The sequence below is a fragment of the Taeniopygia guttata genome, chromosome 1A (genome assembly GCF_048771995.1).
Source record: "Taeniopygia guttata chromosome 1A, bTaeGut7.mat, whole genome shotgun sequence".
NCBI classification, from domain to species: Eukaryota; Metazoa; Chordata; class Aves; order Passeriformes; family Estrildidae; genus Taeniopygia; species Taeniopygia guttata.
The window spans coordinates 14,637,952-14,661,219 of record NC_133025.1 but is presented as its reverse complement, the minus strand read 5'-3'; the positions used below and the strand labels follow the sequence as shown (position 1 = coordinate 14,661,219).

At 40.4% G+C, this 23,268-nt stretch overlaps 1 protein-coding gene across 16 annotated transcripts in view; it reads right to left on the bottom strand.

Annotated features, from left to right (window-relative positions):
* The window catches only part of KIF21A (kinesin family member 21A), an 88,485-nt gene extending 74,681 nt beyond the window's left edge, over positions 1-13,804 (bottom strand). For 11 of the 16 annotated variants that reach the window (XM_072919880.1, XM_072919901.1, XM_072919922.1 and 8 more), the window contains exon 1: positions 13,376-13,660. In XM_072919880.1, the coding sequence (XP_072775981.1) occupies positions 13,376-13,656 (281 nt within the window). In that variant the 5' untranslated portion in view covers positions 13,657-13,660. The other 5 variants (XM_012568875.5, XM_030292141.4, XM_072919977.1 and 2 more) reach the window with 4 other exon arrangements.
* Between the last annotated feature and the right edge of the window lie 9,464 nt (positions 13,805-23,268).

Sequence of the window (23,268 nt, the reverse complement as noted above, 5' to 3'; positions counted from 1 at the left end):
TGTAGTCCTTTGTTACCTAACTTATCTAACAATTTAAACTAACCAGACCAAGATTCAAGTGCAAAAAAATAGGGCAAAAATTTCTTTCTAAAAGAAAAAGCCCTACACTTCACAAGAGAGGTCCTTGTGTAATCTGTAGTTCTCTAAATTTTGCATTAGTCACAAGCACATTGAACTGAACAAGTATGCAATGGCACATAACAAGGATATCCAGAAAGACTCATGCATTAGATGAAACAATTTCTGGCTGTCTTTGAACCTTTCAGACTTCACAATGAAACGGAAAAGTCCATGGCTCTACACTATCTTGGCATCCCTATCTAGTTGTGGAGGCCTAAAGTGAGAGCTTTGAATGTCCATTTCTTTTGTAAACAATACTTCTCAGCTATTTCCAAAGTAACTGAAGATGTACCATACCCCTGCGCTCCAATCGTACCTAAATCAGTAAGTAACAGGAGTCTCCTCAGCACTGAATGAATACTCAGAAGACAGGCTCACTGATACTCCAACAACACAGCTGGCCCTATAAACAGCAGTGGATTTCCAACTCCGTGTATCTTAACCCTGTTCTGAAGAAAAATACCTAAAACAAGTCCCACAAATTATTTAATTATATCCAATCTCGGAAGTGAAGTGGCCAGCGTCCCCCAAGCACACATTAGCTCAGCCTGCCACGCAGAAGCAATGACCCATAAAAGGTCTATGGCAGCACTCACCCTGACACACAGGAGTAAATCCAGAGGATTCCCAGTACTGGTAACAGCTGCAGCAGCTAAAGACCCCTTGAACACAAAAGTATTTCCTACATTTTATTTTTTTACTATCAGAATGGAAAAATAACATGATGGCAATTCAAGTTACTTGTGAACAAAGGAGAGGACCTCATACACATTTGCTGTGCTGGAGTGACCATCCCCATCCACACCAAGGAGGTGACAAAACAGGAGAGCAACTATCATTACAGCAGTGCAGTACAGGACAAGCATTCTGTCCCACTGGATATTCCCTGGACAGACATATAGCCTTGAACAAAGGAACTCTTCGCAAGGTGAAAACTGCATGTATAAACTAAAGAATACACGTATAAAAGGAGCAGTTAGTTGCCAAGCTAGACTACAGTTAGTCATATTTTCTTGACATATCTGACAAAATTTGGAAGTCAGTAGCATTTCCTAGCTACAATCTTAGAAATCAAAAGCATAATAATTCAAGAGACACAGATGTGAGCTTTGAAGCATTTTATTCAGTCTACCAATACATTCCTCTGTTTTAAACTGATTGAACTTCAACCAGACAGCTCTTACACATACTAGGCAGATACCCAGCAATACAAACCAAACTGAATGTGAACTTTGCCCAGCACTCCACATGCATTTTATGAATACACAAATCTAAACAAATAAATCAAGTTAAAAAATCCATTCTTCATATACAAGACAAAAACTGCTGATGCACAAATTATAATTAATTTCCAAAGGGTCATAAGAAACAACTCCAAGGTAGTCAATGCTTTGGGTTGTATTCACAACAAAATCACATATTTCATGGGATAAATCACTGACTATTGTACACATTTCTTTCTGTCATACAGAAGATATTGTTTGAACAAGCCAGAAGAACTGAAATAATGAAACATGAACTGTCACAGTACAGGACAGGGAAAGAGATTATTCTATGAGATGGACTGAGAAGAGCACATCTGAAAAGCCAAGAAACATTAAACAATGGTGGAGGGTAATTATTCCCATTAGTCAGCTCAGTCAAAATAATGAGTAAGTTTAAACTGTGGCAGAGAAAATGCAGACAGGTGAGCACCACTTATTCCTGCTGGGGAAAAAAAAAAAGACTATTAGCCCAACTTGAATCACACTCCAAATGCTTTCACAGCTTCAATATCACATTTACCATGAGACAGTCTACAAAACAGGTAGGGGTGGGTCATATGAGGAGAATGAATGGACTTTAAAGAATTGACACATGAATAAACACATAAAGAGTACAGCAAGCATGCAAACAACAAAAGCCTCCAGTACTTCACTCTGTGTATGCTTACAACACATTATGTCCTAATAGCAGTCCTATCACCAGCACCACTGGATGACTGTCAGTCCCCCAAGAATCTGATCTACCATACTCAGAACTCAACTAGACAAGAGGCTGCGCCCCCTTTGCATCTGTTGGAAAGGGGAAATGCCCCCCACATCTCTCCATTCCAACAGATCATAGGCACAGAGCTCTTCAATATCTTCTTGGCTTCCAGACCTTGTCTCCTCTCTGTCAGTGCAGAAGACAGGATTACAAAGACAAAAGGCCCAAGGTCCTTTCTGAGATTCACATTGGGAAGAAAAAAGCACTGGTCACAAAACAAAGCAAGAGATTTCCCAGCTTAGCATAAAGAAGAAATCTGACCATTAAAAACTAGAACAGTCATGTATTGGCTGCTCAGAGACACTGATGAATCTCCATCTCAGAGGTTTTTCCTAGACCTAACTTTATATAGAGCCTTGTAAAACCTCATCTGAACTTAGTTTTGTCACTGCTTTGAGGGGGAGGCTGGATCAGATGACCTCCTGAGGTCCCTTCAAACTTGGATTAATCTAAGCTTACCCTCCCAAATCAGTAAGGCTTTACTGTTCATATGGACATTGTCATACCTCTGCGAACACATTCTGACATTTGAATGGGATCATTCAATTGTACTGAATTCAGGTCCTGGCACCCCACATATAGCTTCACAGAATTACAGACAATTGAGGTGGAAAAAACCCTGTGAATGTCAGAGTTTATTCACCCACTCTACCTTTCTGGACCAAAGTACTATCAATTAATCCAAAATCTTCCTGGCAGCTACCAGTCTGAACTGTTTTGAAGAGTTTCCTATATGAACAATTTCACACCTCTATAGACAAAACACAGGTTTATTTCCCTCCCTAGTCTGTTCATTCCACAATATCCATCCTTACTAGGAATTAATGTTTTCTTTTCTCTTACTTTTCTTACTGAAATTTAAATCTACTGTTTTATCAACTTCACCTTGAGCATGAAGAACATTTTATTCCCTTCCACTCTCTACTTGACTTTAGGTATTTTAGGATGTGTGTCTTATAAATCTTCACACTTTGTATCTTACATGGAACCCCAGACATGTTTTCTAGACAAAGAGCCCTTTCCTGCCTCTTTTCAATTCTTCTTAGTCCACAATTTTTGCGAGCAGCAGGACCCAAAACCTACTACTAGACATAAACAGTACTGAACAAAGAACTGATTTCTTCGCACCTTCGTAAAGACTCCAGTTTCCATATACACTGAGTTTCTTCTTTTGCTACAACACTGCTGTTCCATGCTTATGAATAATGTGTACATTCCTCAAACATTTGCCTACAGCAGCAGTAGAGAGTGCATCAGCCCTTTGTTTTTAATCAAGATGTAGGTCAGCAGCATGCTGTGGAAGCTGCCTCTTCCCAAAGAAGCATTTCCACACTCAGCATCATGAGAGCTGGAAACCAACAGCAGCATGGGCCAGCCCCGTTCTTGGGGCTGCAAGTACAGAACAAAGCACTTTCATTTGAAACTCTCAGCTGTACAATGTTTCTTGGAGGTCCTTTCCAACCTTGACAAGCCTACGATTCCTCTTCAGAGCCTAACACAGCTACATTTGTTGACATTTAGAGAACAATGAAAAGTCCATCTGTTCCTACCAGCTTTCCAAACAACAACAATGAAATAGATCTACAGTGACATTTTAAAATGCAGAGACAGTGGGTTGACCAGCCAATGTAGATCACTTTGAAGACTGTGTGAGGAAGACAGAGAACAAACAAAAAATACATGCACAGAACAAAAAAAACTGAAACAATTAATCAAACAAACAAATATTTTTAAAAAACCCACAGACACACCCCCCAACAGCAAATTCAATTCAACCTCAATTCAAACAAAAGCCTTTTGGGAGTACAAAAAAGAAAAAAGTACATTTAATTATACTAATGTTCAACTGTCAAATAGTTTACTTGCAAATACCAATTCAGTCCTATCTGTCATCTCATTTTTAGAGCTTACTGAGCACCAATCTACTTTTGCTAACTCAGAGTTCTGCTTGTAAAGATCAGGATGGCAATTTTATTGTTCCTGAGTAATGGGCTGACTGATCAGATTAGACAGAAGCATAGGCTGCACTCTAAGTAATATAGATTGAACAGGTGGCCTTCCCTCTGATCTACAGCCTCTTCAAACACTTACAAGTAGAATCCTTCTCATTTCGATCACCTCTAGAAAATATGCACTCAGATACTTAGTCATCCTTAACCTAACAAAAAAATATTTTTCTGGTCTTTAATGCATTTCAAATAGCTTGCTCATAAACACACTAGCCTTTCCCAAATATACCAGTAATTCCCATGCATGATATAATTTTAACTAGAAACAGAAATATGGATATTTAGATGGTATCAACATCTATAGTCTGCAAAGTAATATGCATGGATAATAGTTTTAAGGAAAAATTCAAAGGCTTCACATTACAGAGACAGAAAATTATTTCACATGTACTTAAAATTAAAGATTAGATTTCAAAAATAATGCATTTGAGACTAAGGAGTGAAATAAACCCCACCTGGGCAACTTGTGCAGAGTGACAGCTAAAGCAGTGTATGGTTTGCTTAGCAGGTATAAAAAAAAAAGTAGTCAGCTACTTCCTCCAGATCAAAGTGTCTGGTACAGGCATTTTTTTTTTTACTCTTCACAGAAGTGAGCGAAGAGGAAAGGGAGAAGCAAAGCCATATATAGAATTTTTAACTCTAAGACTTTTCATAGAAGGTAATGACTAACTCAGGTGTTTTAGCAGAGTTGGTTTTCCCATGATATTACATCATGTATTATTTATATCATAAGTGTTTACTTTGAAGCTACGTCTTTGGCCTGAGGATCTTATGACATAATTCTAAGATGACAATAAACAAGGTGCCAGGGGAGCATGGGGAAAGAAAAGCAGGAAAAGAATATTAAAAAAAAGACCAACATTACTACCTACACTCATACCCCTCTTATAGTCTCATACAGGTAGAGATGGGCACACAGGGATGGTGTCCTACAACAGAATCAAGTACAAAATAAGATAGAGGCCTGCTGCAGTTGGTAAATCAACACTACTGAGAGAGTGATTAGCAGCTCTAGGACCTTGGGATAATGAGCTACTCAGAATGACACAAAAGATCTCTGGACTCATCTCCCAGTTAGTCCCATGCTTAAGGAAAAACTGTCCAACAAAATTAATGCTAAGGACTACTGACTTTGAAAAACATAGTTAATTATATTTTGAATAAAATATATACACACACATCTTAAGTCAAGTCTACCTTTCTATCACTTTATTCCAAGAAATCTGATACACAACATGGTACCAAATACTTAAAGGAACCCAGATATGCCATTTTCTACATTTTATGCAATATTAGATGTTTTACTGCTAGTAACCCCAAAACTATACAAGACTGTATTTCATCATTTGCAATGTATTTCTACAAGTTAAACTCTTCTTTTATATTTTAGCCTATTATTGATGATTCGCATAATTTCTTAAACAACATTGCTTACAAGTGCTGTATTTAATATAGTTTCTTGACTGACATTAGTACTACACAGCTATGCAGATTTCCAGCTTAATATATCACCTTAAATTTGCTTTAGCAGTATTAAGCAAAGAATAATTACCATAATTAGAAATGGAAGGAAAAAACAGCTCATTGAAAAATACACAGCTTAAAGATAATAACCAAGAGGTTGAAGAATTGACTCAAGACGTGGAATACCTTTCTTCAAGGCCTAGATGAGATTAGACCCAGTAAACAGAGAAACCTCTTTGATCAAACTCTTCCATTATCAAAAGAGAACACGGCAGAAAAGATAAAGCGTCAGACTTTGAGATGTCTCACAAAAGGGAAACATTTTCTGTCTAGTCCTGTTATCAATAACATTCCATGTGTTCAGCTCTGGTAGTTGAACTGATAATGCTACAGCATGCTACTGTCGCCTTGAAAATACTGCTTTACTCATGCTTTTACAGGATCAGTTATGCTGAACATCACGGGAAAGGAAAAAAGTATCCTTTAAAGCTACAATATCCAAGAGGAAGCATTTCAATGAACCTGGAGTATTTGAGAGCTAGTATGGAAAGATTAATGTTAAATCTAAAGTGTCCTGCAAAAAGACAGTTATTTGCCAATCAACCGAACTATGCAGAGTTCCTACAGCAGCATAAATGCAAGAGCCAACAGTGAGACACTAAATTACTTAGACAACAAATCCTTTAGTCCATTATTAAATTCAACAATGGAAGTGCACTGTTCAATTTGAATGCATGAAAATTGCTGTGTATAGTGGAACAATCATAACCTTTTACTAAGGTCGTGTTCCTTTCAGCTTTCTGTGTTGAAGCTCCAGAGCAAACAGAGAGAAGTAATGCATTTTTGCTTGGTAACTTAAATATGTAAAGATGCTTAAAGGGTGCACTGTCCCAAACAGCATTTGACAGCTGATTTAAAGAAAAAGAAAAGTTTCTTTACACAGAAAAAAAATTATTCCAGCAGTGGCCAACTCTACCAAATCTGCTGAGGATACTACTAGAAAAAAGGAACAGATGGTACTCAGTCCTCACTCTTAATTTCCATTCAGATTCTATTCAGGAAATATTTTATGCTAATCAGTCGTAAGCTCTGAATCAGCAGGTTTTCACATTTTAGAATACATTTTGAATGTTTTGTTTCTCTATGCATCAAACTCACTGTGACACTAACCCCGTATTTTCAATATTCTCCATTTGTATCTTGTTGCTATACTAAACACATCAAACAAGACCATTTTTGAAAAATAAGGCAGCATTTCTCCCCTTACACTGAAGCAGATATATTTCACTAGGGAAAAGTGGAAATTAACACAGAACTTTAAAAAAAGAAAACCACCAAGGAAGAATAGGAAGAAATGAACGAAGATTTAAAACTATTCAAGAGAAGAGAAAGAGAGCATAATAAAAAGGCACAGCTCATGCAGTTACACTTGCTAGACTTGTTCAGATCTGGTTTGATTTCTAATTAAACTTTCTTGTTCATCAGTTCAAATGACACTTCTTCAAAGTGTTTTACATGGAAATAATATTAGCATGAAAAAATTCTCTAGTCACCACAGATATTTAGTATTCTGCTATATTTTCCTTAAAATAAAAAAAGCACCCAAAAGTTGCTTGATTTCACCAGCAGTAGTCAGGCAACCAAACATGAAAGCAAGAATTCCAACAGGCATCTCTGAGTGGGCAGCAAGAGCAATCTATAAAAGGCTTAAAGCAAATCAAGGGAAAGCAGAGGGGGGAGCAGGACTCTCTTGATCCCATGCACAAGGGTCATTCAACTACTACAGAAGAATTTACAGATGTCACACAGTAAACCTGAAAATGTGAAGCCCCCAGTTCAGTAATTAAGACATGTCTAGGCCAACAGATCATAAGCAGTAAAGAAAACACCATTAAACGGAAATTAGTGACTAACTTGCTGGTTTTTCAAAGCAAACTCCCAAGTCTTCTACAAACTTCGGGAAGTGACAAGTTAAAAATATAATTCATCCAAAAGCATGAGCAGACTGCTGAAGTACACCAACCACTACTTTTTCTTCTTAAATTCAAGATATCCATCTTCTGGCAAGGAATACATCACATGAAGGGAAAGGTCCAAGTAGGATTTCTTTCCCCTCCATCCAGGAATGAGTTTGTGTTTACAACACAAGTGGTGAAAAGGGAAGTTTATTTCCTAGAAAGCAAGATCACAGATTTCAGCCTGCCCCAAGCAATATCAGTAACGGATGATCAAGTCAGTTATTATGAAACCAGAATTAATTCAGCAGCAGATGGTGCAGTGTCTTTTCTTCAGCTAAAATGCAAAACATACCAATGGGGTAAAGTTTCAGAGGAGGACAAGGGGATGTTTGTGTAAGTCAGAGAGCAAAGAAAAACATCAAAACTAACAAAGAGATATGCAACAGGAACTTTCCAAAACAAGGTAACTTTTGTAGCTTTCCATTAACAGACTCCATGGAGAAGCAATATTTCCCAACACCTTGCTATTTAATGCTGTTGATAATTTCTTTCATTATGTGGGGCATTATTGTGTGCTTTCAGACTGCTTAACTTCATTAACATAGTCACATATTTTCCCAAAAAAAACTTTTACAGCTGATTCCAGATGGGAAGTAACTACTGTCTATTAAAATAAACAGTTTAGTCCATTCTAAGGAACCAATGGATAGTACTGTAGTCTATTGCTGTTGCTTATCTAGTTACAGAATGATTTATGAGAATGCTTAGCACTGTACAGGAAGTATGAAATTAGTATCTCCAGAGCATATAATATATACCCCAGCATACATGTCCATTCATCTAGCATCTGAGGATCCCTTCATGGTGGGAAGCTTAAACACATCTGTAACTGTTTGCACAATAGCAGCCCAAGAAAGAAAATCAATCTCAGCTGCCATCAAAGTGCTTCAAAACACACTTGTCTAAAAAGGACAGGTTCCTTTCACTCAGTTCCTTCTTTCCTAGTGTATCTAACAGTAGCTTGAGCTAGCACAAAGGAAAACAGCCTTACTATAAACGCTTAAAAAGAAAATGCTTAAAGAGAAGAACACAAAACTGTGAAAAGAAAATTTGAAAAGGTAGAGGGAGGCATGACAACAAAGAGCAGATTCCATAAGGGGAGAAAAAAAAACCCACACAGAAACTTGTGAAGTAGGAAAAAAACCCCAGTAAAGTCAACACTGTATCCGAACACCATGCCACACTAAGCTTTAGTTGCAAAAATCTCTAATCTCCACTAAACTGAATTAGTAACTAATGTGTTTTTCCAGCATATTTCATCTCCCTTTTGGAAAACCAGGAACAGAAGCTGTGTGGTTTTAATTCATCAGCTGCACTTATTACTTTGTAGATCCATTGCATTTTGCACACAGCTTCTGTACTTGGCAAACATCAACATTTCACTTTCGTGAAGCAGTGTCACAACATATTGCCGACACCCAGGGTGGGTATGAAAAGGGAATCTTTTAGACATCTCAAGGCACAACTGGGTGACCAGATCCCAGAGCCTCTCTACACACATGAGGAGGAATGTAGCAACACTCCTGTTCTTCACTTGAGGGATGAAGCAAAACAGATGTCAATCACAGCAGATGAAGCAGCAGCAGTGAGGCACTTTTACCAAAGCAGGGAAGAAGGCAGATACATACAGGCATACCTAGGATGATAAGTGGAAACTTTAACTACTCTGTTTTTTATACATATTAAATATGCCTGATTATAAAACACCATCCCCTGAAGCTTCTTTATGTTCTGCCTATTAATACAGTTTCAACTGGGCTCCATCTTTCATGAGAATATGCCCAATGCCAAAGTTCTTCAGCTTCACCAACTGGTAATGCATATTCTTTTATTGTCCACTCCACCTGAGGTGTCACCCAAGCATGTTGCAGTGACCATTTTCTCTTGACTATTGGTCAGCTTGTACAGCAATTCATCTTTTCATGCTGTACTTATTCCTTCTTCTGTTTTAATACAGCATCTCTAACAAATCAGCACTGAAGCTTATCGTCTATACATCCAGAGCCTCCACTGATCCCAGTGGATCAAGGCTATCTTTCACCTTTGAAGGACTAGAAGAGAGACATTTCCTTCAATGCTCTGCATTGTTATTTGGATTCTGTCACAGAGAAGATATAACAGATACCCTTTCATGCTTTATCAGGTACAGTCCTCTATACAAGACCTCAGGTTAGACCTATACAAACGTTATTGTTCTCCAGAAGTTCTTTTGTTCAACATGTATCCAAAAATGCAAAGGACTGAAATGCAACTTTAATTTCTTAGATCATCACTGCTAGATCTTAACAGGGCCCCAAGCCACATGGAGCAACAACAGGCACTAATTGTTGGAGCCATTTCAATTCCTGCAACCCAGCTCAAGTCTGGTTGGTAGAAGGGTAAAAGTAACAGCACACTTCTTGAGTGACACCATGCAGCCCCTTCCACGAATCATACAACAGCTCTGAAGTGCAGTAACAGACCTAGACCACTGGCTGTTGATGGTCTAAATCTTAGGTGAGAACTTCATCTACCCAACACGCCAGAAGCCTACACACTGTATTTTACTAGTGGACACCACTAAAGTGGCAAGAGACAAGAGTTAGAAACTATAATCTACATCCTTTTGTGAACTTGAAACAGTTGCCTATGATATTAACATTTCATAGCCTTCTGGTCAAAAGTTCGCCTTCATATGCTGAAAAAACAATTAAAAAAGCAAGAAAAAGTTTAGAATTACAAAAATTATAGTTTTTCACATTTAAAAGAAAGTTCTCTAATCAGATGACTGTTTTCTATTATGGGGGCTCTCTGACTTTATCCGAAAACAGAAACTACACGCAGTCACACAGAGAGCAAAGCTCTTTGCCGAAGTTGCACACCATCATCCACAAAGTCCACAAGTCTTTCAGTGGTGGGTGACTAGGGAAAAATATTTTCTTAATTGGGGAAGTTAACATTAGTTACTGGATTATCTGCCAAACTATTTTCAGCTTTCATGCTTCACTAAACCGGAGCTCATCACTCACAAACCCACGATTACACTGAAGAAAATGGGGAGCAATTAGCATACGAGATGATAGCTTAAAGCTGGTGCTAATTGGAAAGAATGAAGTATTTTTCATTCCTGTTGGATACAATTAGGTAAGACAAACAGGTTCTGGAAAAATAATTTGCTAAACAATTTCAGTGATATCTGTTCTGTAACCTATATTTAAAGTCTAAGCAAATTCACGCTTTTGCAGTATATCTTGCAACCACGGGGACTGCAAACTAAAAGCTGGCCCAGCTGTAGAGAGAGCCTTGTTCAGAAACATACATACAAAACACAACAACCAATTCATCACAACTGTGGAGATCATCACTGAATTATGCTCAAGTTGACAAAAATAGTTGAAGAGCAAAACCAACAAGGAAACAGAACATAATACTCATAATGCACAGTACAGCATGGCACCAGTATACACTGAGATGCAAAATAAGTTGAATTATAGGACTGCACAAAGTACACAATCAGAAATAAAAGAAAACCATCTACAAAGAGCTACTGGTGCAAAAACGATTATTGTGCATGCTTTTGTTCATGAATGCTAAACAGAAAGGGGGAAATCTTGTACATTAATAGTTAATTTGCCAAAAGGAAGAAAGCAGACAGGAGGAAAAATGTAATCATTATTAGTGAACTGCACTCAGGCACAAAATGTTATTTAGACAATTATAATGCAGAAATATACCTTATAACATCAGGGTTTTGTTGTCAAAAACTACAGCTGGGTGACTTTCATTTACTTCTATAAATTCTTTACCATATATTATTCCTAATCTATTTACCACACACATACAATTATAAATGCATCTCCACCAGTAGGTTTTTTTTCTTTAATTCCAAGTTGCAACAAACCTCTGCATTTGTAAATGAACTGCTACATCACTATTTCTTTTGGCTCAGAACATACTTAATATTCTCTTCAAATGAGAGCAGTCTGTAAACCTGTAACACACCCAGTTTTTAGGATCACAGCTATCTCATATTTTCCTTTTTAAAAACACAGCCTTATTATGCTTTAGAATAGTACCTCCCTAAACATTATGTGAAAAATGCTTCAACAGATAGCACTCACAAAAGCATCCCTCCCAACAAAAAATGCTGCTGCAATCAGACTTTAATGAACAACTGCAGCATACACACCACATTATCAGGCAGGGGTGGTGCTTATCTGTTTACTGAAAATGTTATTGCACCTCCCCTACACCATGTATCAACAATAGCATGCAGTAACATCGTTTATTTCTGCATCCTTCAGAGAAAACAAAACAAACCTAAGAAATCACCCTCTTTGTTTTCCTGAACAACCCTTAAATTCTCTAATGCAAGATTGTCCAAGGACCCACTGAGACAAACAGACCTTCCCATAAGGTCTGATTTCTTGTGCTGTAATACTCCCAGTGTGCCAGCATAAAGAAACTTCTTTAAAGTAAAGAAATAAATCAACAGGCAGGATCACAATTAGACTCCAAATATTGACATACCTATACATAAACAGACATAGATATATACACACATACATGTATTTCTCCTCATGCTTCAATCCTGTAAAGACATCTTGAAGACTGAAGCATCCACAGGCTAAATTGGAAGCTCTTCAAACCATAAAATAGTATTTTCACATAGAAAACCGAGAAGAGCCAAGAGCTCACGGATGAATAGCAGATTTTTATCTCTGATTAAAGAGCAATTTGAATTAACTGATGTTATAAAATTATTTAAGCTCCCCTCCCATCATGACTTCTACATACACCTAATTCCTATGTACTGTGAGCAGCCTTATGGGAGTCCATCCCTCTGGTATGTGAGGTTAGACACAGCCTCCGCGGGATAAAAGCCTTTATCCTTCTAAAAATATCAGCGTGCCGGGATCCACTCTCCTTAAGCTCCGCGATGCAAACGGCACCGCCACAGTCCAGGGGCTGCCCTGCTTCCATGAGTAAGCACTAGCAGCACCGGGCTATAATTAGTTGGAGTATTTTTAGGGTCACTGCTCAAAATTAGAGAGAAATGACTGAGTAAGACCTCAGAACAGTGGGGGGGGGCTTCTCCTCTCCTTTGCCTATTTCCTACTGCTGCGAGGAAAAAGAGGCTCCGCAGGGGCCATGGGGCGGCGACCCCCTCTCTGCAGGGAGGATGCGCCTGGCTGCCGTCCCGGCCGGGTGGGCGCTGGGAACACGCCGCGGCCCCGCCGCCCGCACCGGCCCGCAGCAGCCGCCGCTTACCTGACCGCGACCCGCACCGAGCTCTCGTCCAGGCCGGCCGACATGGTGCCGCGGGCCAGGGGCGGCCGCAGCCTCGCCGGGAGCTCCGCCGGGCCGCGGAGGAGGTGGGGGCACTGCTGCGGCTCCCCCCTCACCTCCTCCTCCTGCTCCGCCACCTCCTCTCTCCAGCCATTTTAGGTGACTGAATGAATAGGTAGGAGCCGCGGCAGCGCAGGGCGGTTCGCACCGCTCCTCCTGCTCCTCCTCCCTCCCGCCCCGCTCCGGCCCGGCCCTTCCAGCGCCTGGGCAGGGAGCGCTGTCAGTCAGGCACCGGCGGGCCGAGCCCCGGCCCCGGTCACCGGCCCCCCGCCCCGCCGGGCCCGGCTCCCCGCCCGCTGCAGCCGCACTGCGTCAGCGGCCCCGCCCCGGGCAGCCGCCGGCGCGGGGAGACGGCGGTGTGCGGGCACGGTGCTCCCGACACCGATACACCGCCTCCTCTGCACGTACCCTCTTCCCCCTTCACACACACACCCCCTGACGCGCCGTCTCTCCGCGCACACCTGTTCCTCATGTGCACACACGCTCGGCGCTTGCCCCCGCGCACGCACGGCTCTCCTCACGCCTGCTCGCCCACGAAGGCTCAGCACACCCGCCCTGCCCGCGCACCGTGCGCTGGCAGCTGTGGGCACCTTCGAGGTGCCTGGCCACCCGTGCCTTTTCCCCTGGCTCGCACGGGCACACGCGTGGCGCTGACCGCCTGCACGCAGGGCTGCACACGCACAGCTCATCCCCACGCACCTCTCCGCTCACGCTATCAACACGCGCGGCTCTCGCACACGAGCTCTGCACGCAGCTTCCAAGGCCTCCCTCCCGGGAAAGAGGGGCTCATCCCGCTTGGCTGGGCTGGGTCGTTTGCTCTTGCACATATTTCCCTTTCCCAGGCAGGAATGAGATGTCCTCATTCCTCTTCTGACCCTGCGTGGTCCTCGCGACTCTCGTGCCCGCGGGAGCACGCAGTTCTCCCACCTTTCTGGGGTACTGGCAGGTTTGTTTGCCGAAGCTGCTCCAGCCAGGCATCTCTGTTCTCACTTCGCTAATGAAATGCCTGGCTTTGAGCTGGAAACTGAGTGGGCGGATGACACTAATTTTTGATGCAAATAGTATCCCTGCCAGGAAAGAAGCCTGATTATTTTGCCCAAAACAATTCACATTCCTAAGGAAGATTTTCCATCAGAATAGGCCCGGGTTTGAATTTTTAATGATATGCTAAAAACCTTGCAGTTCTAGTTGTTTTGCTTCTGATAGTGAAGGTTGATCACGCCCAGGCCCCAGCCTCTGTCAAAGATGTGTATGTGAGGTCTCCCAGCCGGATGGGGCCTCTAGCCATAGCCCTGAATCTTTCAAAATTCTCTATTTCTCAGCAGAAATCCACTGTGTTATTGTTGCTCTGCATGTTTCTCATAGTTATTTTCTCTAAGTTTTCTATTTTTCTTTACTTACTTAGAATTTAGATTGTTTCTACAAAATGGCCCACCTGGAAGTTGCTATACAAAATGATAATCTGCTTTCTTCTCAATTACACAGCACCAGCATTCAAATTCCCAACAGCATTTGAAAATAGGGGAAACTTAAGCTACATATCATATAACTGAAGTAAACTGAGATAAAATTTATCCAAAAGGCAGAAAAATGGAGACACAGGTAGTTCAGTATGAAGTCATTGAGGGAATCCAGTACGGGCAGAACAAAGACTATATTTCCCTGGGCTTCTCAGCTCATTAGTCTGTATTTGATGCCATAGGCCAGATGCCTTGTTTCTCCTTTTGCTATGATATTTTATGGGATGGGCAAGATAGCAGATAAAGAAAAAACCTCCTACAGGGGAATTGTGTTGGTGTTCATACCAAACAGTCTCAAAATGAAAGTGGTGGGAGTTTCATAGTTCAGGGCATTTCCATCTAGAGGGGACTGAACACTTGTGACTGTGACATGTATCTGTGGGTATTGTACTGAGCTCTTTAAAAATACCTGCAGCTCACCCACAGCGAGTGGAATCCTGCAGCGCCATTAGGTTCTGACAATTTATGTGCACCAGATTAATAAATCCAAATCTTATCCAAAAGTATCCAATGCATTTTTTTTCATCTGGCACAGTTACAAGGTTACTGTAATAAGCAAGCCCAGTTTGTACCTGGGCACAGCATTTATTTCACGCAGCATCTTTTGCTGTCCAGCAAAGCTCATCCACATCATATTGCCCATGCCTGTAAAATTCTGCTAAGTCATTGTCTCCAGTTTGCCATGTGAGCTGTGCTGAAAACTGAGCAGGGAGTAGCAGCTGCAGGATGCTCAGACTCAGAATCATACTCTAGACCTTTCCAGGGCCATTTCTTTTCTGGCTGTTGTGTGGCTATTAGACATTTGCTTCAGCTTGACTTCATCCAACCCTCTCTCTTCCATACTGAAAAAGAAGTTAACACATCAAAAAGTCTGGCAGAAGCTGTCCCAAGCTTAATGTCATGTATATAAATGGGTTGGTATCCACAGATTTCAGACCTTAATGACAAAGAATTTTTTAAATCCACATCGGTATTAAAAAGTTTCTGTGCTATGGTAAAATTATTCTATTCTAAGTTATGGTTATTTCAGTCCTACAGTATTACCCACATATTTTCTATCTTGGATATTTTACTCCAATTCCAGACTCTTCTGAAACTGATCTAGCAAGTGACATTTAGCTTACCATGTTTCATGCAAATTGCCTGATTTGTGTCCATTCAGATGTAAAGCAGGAAAAAGACATAGGTCCTGGTTCTCTGTAGTATTTTTATCTGTGTTCCCCATTTCCAGAAAACATACAACCCTTCTGTCAAAATGAGCTTTTATTTTGTTTTTTCCTAACTTGTCCAATGTAAACAAGCAGAATGCTATATTGTTAACATGGCTGCACCAGGAAACTTAAATCAAATCTGCTTTTCATTTCTTATAATGTGAATGACCTATGCCCTCCAGCATCCTATTAATCTCCTTGAAGGATTAACTTGAATAATTAAGGGCACAATATCTCCCTTTTTTATTGTCTAAGTACGTAGCTAAATTGCCAGTGTCTAGTTTATATAAAGCTGTATAGATGGTAACATTTACCGATTTGTCCAATCTCACAGCTAATGAATGAGATTTTCCTAAAGGTCCCCTTCTCTCATGGCTACAGCACCACAAGTACCAATCACCTCTGGTCACTCCCTGAGCAGTTGCAGACAGATGGGGGACAAACTTCAGGGCTGGGGGGCAGGGAGGGAGTTCACAGCCCCGGTCCCTGCCCGGTGCTTAGAGGAGGACTGCTGGGAACACCCCTCATCCCTCCCTGGCAGCCGTCCCGGTGAGGGCTGTCACACTTTCACTGCCTCCATTCTCCTGCCACATGACTCAGCACCATGAGCTTCTTTCACTGGGCAACCAAACAAAACCCCGTGTTTGGAAGGGTGAGTGCCCTGGCTGACACACACAGAACACCCTGCACAGATGGTCAAGCTGCCCACAGAGTCCCTGTAAGCCTCAGAAGCTGCCTAAAATCACTGAGCTGCACACAACCTGAATGAGCCAAGCAGACCTCACTTAGGAGTCAGAGCCCTGTGCTTTGACCTATGTATGTTTGCAGACAAGTTGTATCAGCTGTGCCTATGCTGTACCAGCTGGTTTTGAAATTATCTAACTACATAATTATCTAATTGAAATAGACCCTTGAAATGGAAGAGACCCCACTTCAAACTTTTAACTGATAACTTACTGATGCTAAATAAGCCAATTTAATCAAAGATTTGGTTTGTTAGTTGCTTATTTCTTTGACCTGTTGAACATTTCTTTTAATTTGAAGAGGAGATTCTGTTAAGCAATGGAGGTGACTTGGTTTCATTGAGACAGGTAATAATATACAAATCACTGATTTCTGATTAATCTGTGTCAAATAGATTAATTGCAGCATGACTGGTAGAAGGCTTCAAGAAAAATCCTTAGGTTTTGTCAAGTTAAATCATTAGGTGTGTCAAGCTAAGCACCTGACCTGGGCATCTCCCTGCCATTATGGAAAGCAAAGATTTTTTCAGATACGCAGTGGAACATGAAATATTCAAGTGCTGTGAAAGAGCAATATTGTAGGACATTACATCTCATAATTTGCATAGTTCATGCTATTTTATCAAATTCACACACACAAAATAATCAGCTAGTATGTCATCTCATTAGTGACTGTTGTTTTCCTGAATGTATATGCTAAATAAACTCTGCTTTGCCACATACAAGCAACAATTTATTCAGAGATTTTTAACACGCCATGAAGCCTAAACATTAAGCAACAATAATATAATGTATATACATTACAATGAGCAAAATTTAAGTTATATTCATTCATACAATAGCTTGAAAATGGGAATATTTTGGCTCATATAAGTGTCCACAGATTTCTCTCTAGCTTTATGCTTGTCCATGTCTGTCTATGAACTGTGTGACCCAATTATTCCTTGTATTCCAGTACCTTTTGATACAGAAAAGGTTACTGTATTCCTATGTAACTGAATTTCATGAGCTGTTGCTGGTGGAAATTATGTCAGCAACATTCACGCATCAGCAATAATGACTCCATTTTCTCTCATAAACACTGAACTCTTCAACATTAATATATACAGTGCTTCCAGCTTTCTACTTGGCAAAGTGAAATTTCTGTTTGTATTTTCTGCTTGATGCCTTGGGCTTACATGAACCTTAGGCTTTTCATAGTCATCTTTTGAAAGATCTTCACTACAAACAAAACTAAACTTCTAAAAATTGTTATATCTTGATTTTTAAGAATTTTCTGAAAGTAGTTTTTTCTTCTCTGACTGGCTTCTCGTTTTAAACTGCAGGTCTCGGGAAGCAGTCAAGACTATAAAAGACATTTAAAATACCTTCAACTTTCTTCCCATCACTCACTAAGACTTTTGGTTAAATAACAATGAGTAAAGAAAAGTGTTAAGCCACTCTTAACTGGCAGGCTAAAATATGCAACAGGGGAGCCTTTACTTCCAATAACTGTGGAGAAGAAAGCAAGCTGCTGAAGGAAATTATCACTTGGCTCATGACACGATGGGGGGAAGTAATCTCAAAGTGGAGAAGGAAAAAAGGAGTGCAAGATGATGTTTATGTAATCAGAATAACAGCAGATAAGGAAAGGAAACAGACTGGTTTAGTACAGATGTCTGTGGAGAGAAGAAGGTAGAGAAACCAGAAAGGACAGGGTGGAGAAGGAAGAGGGATTTCTGGAATCAAAGCCAAGCAATGGCTCTGCAGGGTTATTTCTGGAGCTGATCAGCATAAGAGGAAAAGCAGCATGAGGCACCTCTGAAGTGAAAATAAAGGAGGTTGGTGTTTTCCATCTACCTTCCAGAAAATGAATGAGCTGTACAGGAAAAAATACAATGAAAAGAAACATATGATAAAAGGATCATATCTGAAGCTGAGAAGAGGATTCAGTTGGAATAGAACCACTACACTTGATGAAGCAAGAAAGTATTTCATTGTGTACTAATGCTTTTTACTCATAAAAATTTTACTGTGTTAACTATATTGTTGTTAATAAAGCAGTGTAATTTCCTCAGCTCCTGGCAGGCCGGAGTGGTTGTGTTATATACCAAAAATGTGCTTTTGCCTATACACATATTTATCTTTCTTCTGGGCCTAAGGAATGCTGTGATTTGTGCTACTATAACTGCTGTCTAGACTAAGATGGTCATATCAGGGTCATATATATTTTGATATAAACATACCTATTGTATTATATCCCATGTAGCACAAATACACAGTAGATCCCCACTGAACCAGTACTGCCAGACTAGAACAAAATACATGAAAAAGGACAGGGCTAAAACATATCTCTGGGGGAAACCTCCACTATGTGATCTTAAACATATCCATGATTCAAATCAGTGGATATCACTAAGAATGAATATGCCTTTTATGTCACTGTGCTTTGACGATTTGTTGGTTAACTGAAAGTTGGAATCACCTGTTTTGCAGTAAAATCTTCCAAGCTCACTCTGGCAACTGGAAGTCCCTTTAGGTATTAAAGTAAGATTCTAAATAATGGAGATGAATGGAAAGAAGACCTGATAGTAGTCGTTACAATAATGTAATTTAGTTCCGCCATTTGTGATAATACTATTAAAATCTTGCACAGTATGAAGAATAAAATAAGTCTTAGCAGGACACGACCTTACTGGGTCTTCAGGTTGTTAAATATCTCCCAGGGTTAGCCAGGTCCTGTAGTTTTTTGCAAGGGACTTAATCCTGTGGGTCAGAATCTTGTGCTTCTAAACCTATTCCTCGGGCCTGACTCACAATGCTTTGAAATGAACCCAACACGATCAGGATCGCTGAATGTTCCTTCATGTTACTGCAAAAGACTACAGAGTAGCAACAGTGTAGAGTAGTAACAGTGTAAAGTAGTAAAGTAGCCAGCTGCTTTACAGCTCTTAACCAAAGCTTGTGCAGCTCTTTCCTTCTTGTACAGAGGAACTGAGGCGAGAAGGACATGTGAATTGCAGATGCCTGCAGAAGAGATAGTTGTCAAAAACAATATTAGGGCTGATTCCTGTGCCTGTGCAAACACTATTAGACCACACCTTAGCGAGATGAATTATTAATACAAAAGCTGCACGGGAAATTAATTTCTGCTGCCTCTCACCAAAACCAGCTGTTCAGACTTGAATGTGTCACAGTTGCACAATGTAAATTTTGCCTTAAGGATACAGTTACCCAACATGATGGATTTTTCATTATGTCCTTCCTAATAGTATCCTCATCCTTCCTCTGTCCTTCCCATTTCCCTCTTCACCACCATGATTTCAATTTTTGGTTTAGCCTTCTGGAAGGTGCTGAGTGATGGGAGTCCTGTATTCGTATGGTGAGCACAGCATTAACAGTCCCAGGGCAGACTCCTCTGGGCAGCAACCTCTGTGCAGCCTTGCCAACCTGCCCTGGATAAAATAGAAAAAAAAAATACTTTGCATATTTAAATGACAAGCATCAAACCCTAGCACATTCCAGATGGAATCAATATTAAGTTACCTATCTCTGGTAAAATATCCAGATGAAGGTAGTTCCAATGAAGCTGGGAAATTTTCTGTTTCCCTACAGAACCTGCTGATGACTACTAGCAGAGGTTACTTGCTGGCCAATTCTATTACTACACTGTATAAACATCCTATCCTGCTGTACTGTGTTCTATTCACTACTCATGGAGTGCCTAAGACCCAGATGGTGAGTTCTTTGGCTTAGAACTTCTACAATTTTTTACAAAATCCTGTTTCCTAATTGGCATCCTTAGGCATTGCCACAACAAAACCAATAAATAGTAATAACAAAAAAAGAAGTATGGAAAGTGGGTGAAGACATGAGTAATTACCTAAACAACACTTGGACCACAAGCCACAGGCAACACAGGAGCTTGGGGAAGAGCAAGTGGGTGGAGAGTTACCTGAACAACAGAGGGTTGGGCAGGTAAAGAATACATATTGCAAGACAAAACTGAGAGTCTTTATTTTGATAGCATCATGGAATTTATAAATTAAGGGATGACAGCTGTAGATTAAGCATGGCACAGGTTGCTTTACTCTCTCTGTGTGTGCAGCCTGGCTTGGCACTGTCACACAGACTCGTGAGAAAAAAGGTTGGTTGAAATGGCAATATAACAAGCTGGGAGATGTGAGAAGCAGAAGTTCCCAAACAAGGTTTGCAGAAGGACCACGTGCTGTACCAAGGCAGCTGCAGTACCAAGCCTCACTTCCCCTTCCCATGAGGAAGGACATGCTTCCATCCCAGGGCTGGGCCTGCACTTCAGTGGAGAAGAGGCATGCACTTATCCAGGTAGTAGCAATGGTTAAACAAAAACTCCTCACCCTCCCCTGGAAAAATGCAAGAAACTGAGCCTTATTTCCTTAATATTTATCTTAATTCATTTTCATATCACTCACTCTGTGTTTATCACTTGGTAACAGTTAGGCCAGAAGATGATACAACAGTGACAGACTGAATTTTATTTAAATTTATATTTGTGGACTGGGACCATAGATATAGTTGCTCCTGAAATGAAAGAGCACTTCTTTGCACAGTGGGTAATGAACTTCTGGAATTCATTGCCACAGGAGGTTGGGAAAGCAGGCTATTAGCAGGCATAAAAAGGGATTAGACAAGATTTGTGAACAATGTCTCTATTAACAGATAATAAAAGGAACAGGCAGTTCCAATGTCTGTGGGCTTAGGAGACCAGACCAGAGGAAGAGGCCAGGTACACATGCTCTCATTGAAAAGCATCTCCTATGTTCTCAGGCTATGCTATCTGGATCTGCCTTGGCCATCTCTGTTAATGTTGTGCTGGGAATGTGGGGCACTTTCCAGGCTCTGCTGGTGCCTTCAAAACCTGTGGCTCAGCCAGGACAAATGGCCAGCACCCATGCAGCTACCCCAGTGCCATCACAAGCTTTGGGCAGCAACAGCACCTGCAGAACATTTCTAGATTTCTTAATGCTCTGATGGGTTAAGCCCTAAGTGATGCTGCTCTCAAAGAGGGCCAGAAACCAGCATGGTGGAGTTGAAATGGAGTTATAAAGAACAAAAAGGAACTGGCTTTAACAAACCAGTCACTGAGGATCAGGAAAATATAGGTGGAGGGAGACAGAAAATTCTGTAAATACAGTACAAGTTTAATAATTGTTTGGGATAGCAACAAAGGAACTCACTCTCCAAAAAGTGAATAAAAACAAGTATTTCTTTGTTTCAGGGGATCCACTAAAATACATGATTTTTCAGCTCTCTTTTTTCCAGCTGAATTTTCTAAATCCATTTGATTCTGCTCATACCATTTCTGAGTACTTCTACTGCTCTTTTCTGGATTCTTTCAATTCTGTTACCTCCTGCCTGATATCAGGAGACTGGACTGAAACTACACTCCATGTTAGGCTGCAGCATGGATGCTTACCCTAGCACAAGGATGTTTTCTGGTTTTCCCATTTAGTTTGCAAGTCCTGAGGCTGTGTTTGTCTGATTGACCAGCACTGAGCTGGCATTTATTATTCACCATCTAATATCTTCTTCCTGTATGGTAATAGTGAAATCTTTTTTTGTTTTGTTTTCTCTGTAAAATGAAATACCATTTTCTCTTCTGGCTTTGTGTTCTGAATTTCATTTACCACTTTTTATCACTGAGTCATTCTGTATTAGGAGAGTCTTCTAGATAATTTCATAACTACTAAAGTTATTATCTCATTGTCTGGCTTCTCATGGAAAATGTAGATCTTAGCAATTATTCTTCCGAGGCTCAGATAATCAAAGCATTGAAGAAATTAGGGTTGTTTTAGAAAAATACAAGGAATGAGGAAGGCCTATAATATGTGATAGATTGGTACAAAAGAAAATACTTAAATTAGCTCTCTGTGTGTGTGTATGTGTGTGTGTGTGTTTGTGTGTGTGTATCCCTGGTTACACAATAGCCACAGAGCACATAACTAAAGAACAGAAATACCTGGAGGGAATGAACAAAGACTGTGATTGAGAATACAGAAGGGAACATAGAAGATCTCAGGAATGAAGTTCATTACAGTGATCTATGTACATATCCAAGAAAATCTCTTTGGGAAATTAAGAAATCCCTTGCCACAGGGTCATTGTAAATATCACTGGCAAAAAAGGACCAGGAGCAACAGCAGTGTCCATTCAGAAATTACTGTGACCTTATTTGGATTTGTAGGCCCATGGACAATGGCTAATCAACATAGGAAAGAATTCTGGTTGACTTTATGCTTTTTCTTCTGTGTTTTCTGTTCTTTGAGTGAAGTCCTACTGTAACAAATGTGGCAGTATAATGAAAAAAATCCCTCAGAACCACTGAATAGTAATATAGTAGAGAAAAGAGCACCACCTAGTGCTAAGTGCTGTTTCTTGATGCTGAGGTGAATCCATACACTCTTATCTTCTGGATGTCTTGATTTTAGTGTTTTCCTGCAATTTACCCATCCAGGGAGCATCAAGGAGTATCCGGGCTCCTGATAAGAGTAGCTGGTTCATCAAGAGCTCAACATCTCTCAGAGTTTTGTGCACACTAAGGTAATACCGTAGGCACCTAGTTAACGTAATTGTGGTTATTTGTCTGATTCATTCGGGCTGGATTCTACTACCCTTACTCACCCCATGGAGTTTTGTGCTCCACAGATAAGTCTCTTTGCTTTCACTCTAGTGAAAATTAATTAACACTTATGGGACGGGCTTAAGATACCAGAAGACCAATCTTCTAATTCTTGCACTTATAAAGACAAGGATTCATTGCATTTACAGTCTGATCTTACACTCACATCAAATTTTCTAGCTTTTCTTGG